General features: G+C 38.4%; 1 protein-coding gene across 1 annotated transcript; it reads left to right on the top strand.

The window, feature by feature from the left end:
* Window positions 1-1,919: 1,919 nt before the first annotated feature.
* On the top strand, window positions 1,920-9,260 carry arl5a (ADP-ribosylation factor-like 5A). The gene is made up of 6 exons (XM_070914559.1): window positions 1,920-2,256; window positions 6,464-6,524; window positions 6,688-6,835; window positions 7,295-7,378; window positions 8,164-8,315; window positions 8,532-9,260. The coding sequence occupies exons 1-6, from the start codon at window positions 2,211-2,213 to the stop codon at window positions 8,578-8,580; spliced, it is 540 nt and encodes a 179-aa protein (XP_070770660.1). The 5' UTR covers window positions 1,920-2,210; the 3' UTR covers window positions 8,581-9,260.
* Window positions 9,261-10,163: the final 903 nt, after the last annotated feature.

Genomic DNA, 10,163 nt, shown 5'->3' with positions numbered 1-10,163 from the left:
CGAGTTTGTTTGCCACTGTCCTCGACGTGAGAGTAATAAGTCCTGTGGAAGCCTGTTCCCAAATCCAGAGTTTTACACGTTTGTTTTTGAAGTGCCATGGATGGTGTTGTGGTGTTCTCTTCAGGGTTCATACAGTAGCTCCCTGTGCCCCCTGTTTGTTATTTCTTAATGCCATTTTTGTCATTAACCCTATCAAGACAAACAAATAAAAATCATGCACATACTGATACATTTCAAAGCTCCAAACCTCAGGAATGAGAGGTCATTTAGACCTAGAAGTGTGCTGACAGATGTAGCGTTTATGTTCTTACCCATCTGATGGGGATCTGATTCTGAGCGTTATGTTAAATTGTTAAGAGATTTTATGATTTAGTTGTTACAAAAAAAAGAGGGAACACTTCCAGTACAGGAGTCACTGGAATGCTTATTTCAGCATGTTTTTCATTTGCCATGCATTTATCAACTGCTGTTGTCTGTCATGTGTTTGGCAGGACATCATTTGGAATTGATAGAATTGGATTTTAGTGAGTGACTTATATTGAGGGCTTCCATATGTAAATACAGTCAAAATAATTGAAGGAAAGAAACAATTTATTTTAAGTTTCACTTTCAATACATTAAAGTCCATGCTACTCATGTCTTCTTTCAAAGCCTTGCATACACCTACCAATGTCGGATAAAAAAAGATAGCTTTCCTAGATCTTACTTTATTATTAAAGATACAGCTATAACTTTTTCATTTAATTCAAATTTGAGTTTCATTCAAGGCTCCTAATGAGTGAGTATTTTACATGGTACTTTCACCGAAATGCAGAGCAGTTCCCTGCATTCGTTTTTTAGTCAGATTAATTCACTTGTCTGCTGCCAGCTAATATATGATATCATTACATTTTAATGGCATACCTGGCATGCCTTGTATCTTGTAATTTAATATTTGTTGAACATCTCAAGTTCAGGTTTCTATTTCATTTCATAGGCCAGAGATCTCAGCGTGCTTCACTGATTCTGGAAAAGGAAGATCGACAAGGAGACTTCAGTTCTTATCTGCCATATACAGTAGCTTTTATTGTTGTTGAAAACTCTGGAGAAACAATTTAAAACATTTGAATACTGCCTGTGAGAGAATGATGCATTGATTAGAAGTTTGTGTGCACTGTCATTTTACAATTGTAATGAAATAAACTGCCCTTATGCTGTTGTATGGATAGTACTGGTTTTAATTCAAAAACATACACACACCTGTTCTAAGTCTTTATCTTCATATTTCTAATAGAAGGCGAACACTTCAAAACTAATATAATATATTTTCTCAATAAATCTATCGATTGTTTGTTTATTAAATGTCAGAAAATAATGAAAAATCAAATTTTCTCAGAGCATATAAGGTGATGTGCTTTTTTTTTTCTGACCAACAGTCTAAAACTCCAAGGTGTTCCATTTAGTATCATAAAAGAAAACCATCAAATATTCCCATGTGAGAGGCTGAAACAGCTGATAAAAATGTCTTAAACGATTAATTGACTCATACTTCAATATAATCGTTCATAAATAGAATATAATACAATTCGTAATAATATAATATATACAAAAATAATCTATTGTGTGTCTGCAGTAGTAAATAATGAGTTTACATGAAAATGATTGCAGTATGATGTGAATCTGCTTTATTCCTATTTCTGCTGTATATATAATATACATATATATATATGGTATTCTTCCAAAAACTATCTTAAGATTAGTAACTTTACATCTTTGTCTGTATGTAGTATATATCTATTGATAGGTTTATATATATATTTATTTATAATTTTTATAATTGCTATAGTATCTGTGTTGTTGTCCTTTTCACTCAATTTTATATGCAATTTGTGGACAGTGTAACTACGCATGCGCAAGATTGACAGTTTAGCGCAGCGTACCTCTCAGCCAGCTGATACCAACCAGCTAGCCACTGTGGTTAACGTTTTGGTTTTGTGTTCGTCAGTACATTAACCGTCGCGACTTAAAATTGCATCCTATGGGAGAGACACAATTAAGAATAATTCATACAAGTATGGCGGTTGTACTTAACAGCTTTGACAGCTCTTCGTCTGTGTAGTTAGCTTGCTAGCTAGCTAGGTAAAGTTGATAGCACTGAATAGCATCAACGCTAGCTAGCTAAGTTACAGCGGATTCTTACAAACTGGCATCAGACAACCTAATCGTCAGTCATGGGAATACTATTTACGAAGCTATGGAGGCTGTTTAATCACCAAGGTAAGAATGGTGCCGTGGCATTTATCATGAAACTGTCGAAGATAGGAAAGCTAAGTGGGCACGGTGGTCAGAGAAGGCCCGCTTTGAAAGACAGATCTGCTCCGTCCATACTAGCCTGGGAAACAGCTCTCTACACATGACAGTTTATAAGTCTTATATTTTTCACACTGTCGTTCGCTGTATATGTTGTTACGCTTTACCACTGCGCTTACCCCGCGTAGATGATATTATTGATATTGATATTATTATGTGTATTGTTTTCTACCAACTCTGCTCACCGTTTCTGCATTAATTTAAAGTGTTAGATTATTTATGCTCTCTGGGGAAGGGTTAGGTGAAACCAAGTCGATCCGTGGCTGGTGATCTTGAATCAGTAAACAGATCAGGTCATTGTAACCCGAGTCCCGACGTATGGTCCAGTGTTCAGCCCGGTGTACCGGTATTATGACTGGAGATGGCTACACAAACAGAGCACACTGAAGGCAGCCACATCAGCATAGTGCTCGGGCCAGTAAGGATCAATGAATGACTTCAGAGTGAATCTCATTGACTTTGTACTGCCAGTGTAATCACACCACCTTATCAGAGTCATGTCAGGAATACAGGTAATCCAACATCCATTCACACATGGCTTGGTTTATCTTAAACAGGAATAACTACAATTTTCACTATCCAGTCTTAGTTGGTCAAGACTCAGAATAGATCTCGTGGGACACACGCATACTGTAGGCTGTGAGCTGTGAACAAGATTGCTGTAAACTAAATCCATTACTTCTCCTCCAGATCTCCCAGTGCTTCTGGTGCAGTCACTTCTGCACACTAAATCGCACGAGTAAGCGTTAGTACCAGGCAGAAAGGTTTGTCAGCTGTTTACATACCCAACATTAGAGGTGAAACAAATAATTGATCAGCAAATCAACAGAACATTTATTTTGACTCGCTGCTTTTCTCTGTTTTATACTATTGTAAAGTTACTGTCTTTAGGTTTTGGGCTGTTGGTTGGACAAAACAGGCAATTTGAAGACACCACACTGGGCTCTGGGAAATTGTGACGAATTACAGTCTAAACAATAAATCAAAAAAGTAATTGATATATTAATCGGAAACGAAAATAAATATTAGTCGCAGGCCTACCCAACATTTAATTTCCTTTAAAATGTCCAACTTTGACTGCTCTCCGATAAACATTGGCAAAAACTGTAATTATTTGCTGTGGCCATCTTTGTCTGGCTAGTCATCAAATGGCGCCTTCCTCTGTTAGATAATCTCCGAGCTCTGTTCCATTTTGCTTCCATCCATCATGTCACTAGAGTCTGTAAGGCCTTTATTGTAACCCCTGGATCTAGCCCCAGGTGCACCTCCAAGTCTCAGGAAGTCTTACCATGTCTGTCCCTGTTCATTGATTCAACCCAGTGGAGCAACAGAAGCTCATTCACAGTGAAGAGGACATGTGATTAGACATTACAAACTTGGTTATCCATATTCCCAACACTTCAATGTTAAAATGCTTCAAGGCAATGGTTGCAAAATCCTATTCAACATTATGGTCACCGACTTGCTTCCACATGATCTTACGTTTGTTCTAAAGTATTTGCATTTATTCTGGGTGATAGGGGACCCTGGAGTCTAGCCCAGCCTATCCCACACATTGGCCAACAGGTGTGGTACCCCTTGAAGATATTAGAAAGACACATTCTAACACAATTTCCAGTTTTCAGTTTATCTACCCTTGATGTCTTTTGATTACAATTGAAATTACAATTAATTAGCATACATTTTGATAATGGGTTATCAGTTTAAATAGTTTTTCAAGCAGAAATTGCTTAAATTTGCTTGTTCCATCCTCTCAAATGTGAACATTTGCTGTTTTTCTTCGTCCTATTTGATAGATCTTTGGGTTGTGTACTGTTGGTCAAACAAAACAAACAATTTGTAGATGTCGCCTACAACTCTGGGAGAGTAGCATAGTATACTATAGTCATAGTATAATAGTATAGAAAATAATGGTTGGTTGCAGACCTACTTTGGGTTGTGAGAGGAAACCCATGCAGCCACTGTGCCACTCGCATTTAAAGATGTTAACAGTTTGTTTAGTTAGAATGTGTGTAAAGAACTTAGCAGCACCTGCATGACCTTTTTATGCTAGACAAGTCTTTTTTTTTCTTCCAGTAGCACAAGACAGACTTGTGACCTCCAAGTACTGAAGACAGTGTGTGTTATGTCTATGCATGCAGTCTGTTATGTTTGCTAAAGCTATATTTTTGCTGAAATAACATTACCCCTTGTCTGTTTTGTTCAAGTTCAACATGGTACACTTGCATAGATAAGGCCCATGTTTTGAGCATTTGAACTGCAATTCTGTTTGCAGCTGCTTTCACTTCCTCAGCTTTGTAGAGGTTTTAGTTTTTCTTGTAACAGTTGTAACTGTATGTGGTAATGTGGTACGTGCAAGTTTTATTGGGCAGAAAATAGTATTTTACACTGGCTGTGGACTATCTGTAATATCACTGAATTTTAAGTTCTATTCCACACAGGAAAGGTGAGGGAGCTTTGTAACATTTCTTAGGAAGTGTGGTAATTTACAAATGGATCCAGTTACATGGATATACTAAAGAATTATATTTGTTGGCCAGCACTCTACTATCTATTTACAATCCCCTGAAGGAACATTATATATATATATATAAATATATATATATATGTATATATACATATATATATATATGTATATATATTATAGGGCACATCTTATTAATCATTTCATTGTGTTAAATGTATCTTCAGTGTCTCATTCTGTTAAAGGCTTGAGTGAATCGCCGCCCATTTCTTCATTCTTTCATTTGTGAATCTGTTTCATATCACTCTGTGTGCTCCTTAACATAACAGATTATACATTATATATATTAGCTCTAAGGCATAGCAGTATGGAAAGCTTAAGAACTAGCCAGTCTCAACTGTTCGGAAGTATCCCATCATTCAGAGTCAAGGTGACATCTGTCGTGTGTTCGCCCAAACATCCATCAAAAGTACTTAATTGTTATGAGGTGGCTGGCCAAAGCAATTATCAGATGAGGCTTTCTTGATAGCTTTGTGTGTTCCCAACTTCCCAACACACATTGGGCCGTCCATGTAGCTGGATGGGTTGGTTGGCAGATGCAGAGTTATGCCATGCTGTGCAAACGGTAGAATAATGAATAGACCCTACAATACCGTAGTTATGAGTGCAATGGTTTGCGTGGTTGTGCTTAGCCCCCAACAAAGGTTACCCACTTGGTCCATTTAAGTCCCTTTACCACCCTGGACTTCAAAACAACCACTATACAATTACATTTTGATATACTTGAGAACTTGAACTTCAAGCTCACTAACTGAAAAAACTATTGAAGAGTTTTAGGACAATACCTGAAAGTCAGTTTTAGAGCCATTGCCCTGCAAGCTCTTATCAGCAGGAGACATGGGTATAATGTGGGCTTCATCTCTTTCTGTCATCCTCGAGTTTCACTTGATTACCCATTTGTCTGTAAGTAATAACACCTACCAGTTTTTGTTCCTCATCTGCTTCCTGTGCATCTGAACCATGGCAACTTAATTAAGGTCTACATGTGCAAAGTACCTTTAGTGGTGTTGCGGCTTGAAGCTGGGTGTTATGTCGCAAAAGAATGTTAGAAAAGAAACCAGCCTTTTGATCCCCCATGCTTTGCAATCTTGTGTCCTTTACCTTGATCCTATCCTTGTGCTTGCTCAAAAACATCTTACTATTGTCTTGTCACTTTAGTGTATCAACAGCGAGAAAGCAATTCATCCTAGTTGTCACATCTTGTTAGTCTGTTTTATAGGTAAAGCCTCTTTATATGTGAGAGAGAGATGTATGCCATCTCCACAGCTGCTGCTGTGTACAAGCTTTCTTAAGACCACCCACTAACTCATCTGTAGCTGTGAAAGTACACTGTTCACAGCACCACAATGTCTCAGCTATGCTAGATGAGCGAATCTACACAATTTGGTACTGGAGGATAATGCTGAACACAAAAAGGGCTGTTGTTTGAATCGCTCAATGCAGTTCCACATCAAAAGACATCTTTCAAACAGATTATTTGGCTGAGTTTACATAAGAGTCATACACCAGTCAGCCACCAGCACTTAGCCCACATATTGATGTCACTGTTAGCTCTGTGAATTCTTTGTAAGTGTCTTTATTGCCTTTCAGAGCACAAAGTTATTATTGTGGGCCTGGACAATGCTGGCAAGACCACAATTCTTTATCAGTTGTAAGTATCCAAACTTAGCACTTTGATTAAGCTTCGTTATATGTCCTCACAGTTTTATCCATCCATATCATGTATAATAAATAAATACAGTCATTTGGTGATTGTTGCTTGCGTCAACCACAACCTAAAGGTTTTTTTTCTTCCCCATTTTGTATGTTTATAGTTCAATGAATGAGGTGGTTCACACCTCTCCTACGATTGGGAGCAACGTGGAAGAGATTGTGGTCAATAACACCCATTTCCTGATGTGGGACATCGGGGGCCAGGAGTCTCTTAGGTCATCATGGAATACGTACTACACAAACACAGAGGTAATAGCTGGTTACGTTGGCTTGCTGCTTATCAAAAAGAAATGTGGTGCTTCCTTTGGCATCCAACTGAAATAGGTAGAACTGTTTGAACTAGAACTAGACCGATAAATTGGCCTGGCCAATATTAGAAATGCCAAAGTAGGTTTGAGGTCACCAAACAGTGTCACCGTTACATAGTGTCCACCAGAGAACGCAACAAAAAACGAACAAAAAAACCCGATTGTTTTCATTTAAAAAAGACCACTATCAGCCAACATAGCATTATCAGATTTCTTAAACTCTTTTTTTGAACTATCACCATTGCTACTGTAGGTACTATGTCAGATTTGTCCACAGTAAGTTCTAAATACTTGAGAATGTCTGCTGACCATTGTATGATGCTGTGCCTACGATCTGGCAAAGTTGAGACGCAGTATTCTTTCATGAACTGTCCGTTATTCATCTATCTTTTCTGAATAGTTTGTCATTGTGGTGGTCGACAGCACAGACAGAGAAAGGATCTCAGTGACCAAAGAGGAACTCTACAGAATGCTAGCACATGAGGTGAGTATCATACATTTTTATACACGTAGTCATATAAATGTCCATGGTTTATTTCACTAATTGGTATCAATCAATCGTCTTTTATACATATAAATGTTGGAGTTCCTTGGGGTAGACAAATGTCATGCTGTGTTAACACCTAATGACTTATCTCAAACTAAAGTTACATTCAAGGGTCAAATTGAATTGAATACCAGCAGCATTTAGCATAGCAAATCGTCAAAAAAATGTAGTATTATTTAATATGTTTAGGAGTATAGTCTCAAATATTTTGCCAAACACAGTCAATTGGCATAAAGTAATGCATCTCAGCCTGTCAAGTAAGTGTAAAGAAAAAGCCCAATTTACAAAATTCAAAACACAGGATGTAAACTGCCTGTCACTCTCACATTGACATTAACAAGTCTTTTAATACATAGACGGACACTAATAGATCTAAGATATTAATGCTTTCTACATTCATATTTGAATGTGTTCAAACATGGGAGTAAAACTCAACTCTCAACTTTATTTATGTATCACTTTACACCCAATACAGTGTTTAGAGAAAAGCATGAAATAAATTAAATCACTTTAACAAAACAGGTCTATAGTCTATAGTGAATTGTGATTAGTTAACACTAACACATTAACACACAATTAATGCACTGAAGTGCTGATTTCTCATCTGTACCTCTAACTCTTGTTACGTTGATTTTGTGTACCCTTATACATAATGTGTGTCTTTGAAAGAATCCACATTTCTTTACCCTCTCATCTTTTAATGTCACTTATCTGCCCTCCAGGATTTAAGAAAGGCAGGGCTGTTGATCTTTGCCAACAAGCAGGATGTGAAAGGTTGCCTGTCTGTGGCCGAGATCTCCCAGAGCCTCCAGCTTACCTCTGTCAAAGATCACCAGTGGCACATCCAGGCCTGCTGCGCCCTCACTGGGGAGGGGTGAGAACTGCATTTACTACTCACTCCTTTTATATTCGACTGTAAAAATGTAACTTATGTGAGCACTCACACTATTGTACTTTTGTGTAGGAAAAGCGTTCCTTCCAATTTTGTTCTAATACAGTATATATACTTAGATTTGATGTTACTGCCTCTCTATCTGCATTTCTGACCCTCTCTTCCACATCCCCTTTCCTCTATGACGCTCCCCTCCAGGTTGTGCCAGGGTCTTGAGTGGATGATGTCACGGCTGCGTGTGAGATGATGACCTTTGACTTTGATCAAGAGTGCGCCCTTGCTCTTCGTTTTCTCTGCCTCCAGACATGTGGGCTTGAAATGAGGATGGGGGGGGGGGGTGAGGTCGGTTGATGGATGGCCCTCTCCTCTTTCCTGTGATGCTGACATGGGCAGACCGCTGCCAGGACGTTACATTCTTCTGTGATAATTTATTTTACAAAAGACGTCTGAACTCAGAACAAAAAAAACATGACCTTTTCAGAAGGACATTGGACAACAAAAGAGACTCTAATTATTTAAACTGAAATTTCTGCACGGTTTTCCTTTCAGCAAAACACAAGAGGTCAGCGAAGTGTCTGACTTCGAACTCTACATTGACTTATTCTCCAGCAGTGTGTGAGTCTAGCCCATGGTGGCCTTGCAGTATTGCCGGACTGGCTGTGGCGGTTTTTATTGCCCCCCTGTGTGTACAGTCCAGTATTCTCTTTTAACGTGGTGCCTGCAGCAGAATGTTCAAGTGATGATGGTTGATGGTGACTGAAACAAGCAGGAAGGAGGGTAAAATCACAATATGCCCTCTTCCTTTCAGTCCCTATGAATAATCAGTAAAATAAAGTGTTTTTATCTGTTTCAGGTGAATTGCAGGGTGTCATGAATGATGATTTCTTTGAGGTGACTTTTCTTCTGTATGCTTTACTTTTCTCTAGGGATAAGATTGAACTATATTGAGTTTTGTGTTTGGAACTTCAGTCATTCTTTTTTTAGTCCTTTAGGGGGCAGGATGTGTCACATGAGCTCATGGTCCCTGATGAGCAGCCACAGGAGTAGAGAAGAGAGAGCCAGAGAGTGAGACAGCAGAGGAATTCAGGGAGAGGAGAAGAGACCAGGTCCAAAATGTGAGCAGCACACAGTGAGTGGTTAAGAGAAGAGGAAAGTGCAGCAGGTTAGCAAGGACTGCATAGTAGGACTCACTTTCAAGTTCAAATTAATGATAACTAATGCAAAGCAAAGCCAAACTATTCAACTCATTCGTGGTGCCTCTGCTGCCTCACTTAGTCGATACTCCTCATTAGACTCTTCAGTTCTGTCGTGGTGGTGGTAATGTTGCTATAAGGAAGATGCTTTTTATAAAGTCAGCAAATAGCCCTACCATTGTCCTTAAATGTGTCTACGGTGTAGAAACCACAATAATACTATGACACATGTTTTCTCACATGCTTTGGTCTTTTGATTATCCTTTTACCATTCTTCCCTTTTGCCATATGTAACAGTGGGACCACAAACAGCTTTAAACATAGTCCTACGTATGATTCATTACAATATTTCCATACTATGTGATAAGTACCAGTTTGAATATTGGCCTTATGTTTTTGAATAGTGTGATTCTTTAAATGCCTTTTAACCTTGAGCAGCCAGTTTAACTGTGAATTAAAGCATTAATCAGTATTTTTTTACTTTAACGTTGAATCAAATGACTGTGTGTAATGTAAAAAGGGTCACCCGAAGTTACAGGCCCACAGAGAATTAACTCTGCGGCTCTTCAGAGCTCCTCTTTTAGCTCATAGTTTTGGTTTTATGGAACATTTACTCTATGGTTCAGTCTTAAATTGA

The sequence above is a fragment of the Enoplosus armatus genome, chromosome 11 (genome assembly GCF_043641665.1).
Source record: "Enoplosus armatus isolate fEnoArm2 chromosome 11, fEnoArm2.hap1, whole genome shotgun sequence".
NCBI classification, from domain to species: Eukaryota; Metazoa; Chordata; class Actinopteri; order Centrarchiformes; family Enoplosidae; genus Enoplosus; species Enoplosus armatus.
Note: the sequence above shows the minus strand (reverse complement) of the source record. Positions and strands in the feature narration are given on the sequence as shown.

What these genes read in the sequence shown, in the direction of transcription:
- arl5a (XM_070914559.1), top strand. Translation starts at nt 2,211, where the DNA reads ATGGGAATACTATTTACGAAGCTATGGAGGCTGTTTAATCACCAAG. An exon ending in GAGGCTGTTTAATCACCAAG is followed by an intron (nt 2,257 to 6,463) that starts GTAAGAATGGTG and finishes ATTGCCTTTCAG; the next exon opens with AGCACAAAGTTATTATTGTG. An exon ending in CGTACTACACAAACACAGAG is followed by an intron (nt 6,836 to 7,294) that starts GTAATAGCTGGT and finishes TTTTCTGAATAG; the next exon opens with TTTGTCATTGTGGTGGTCGA.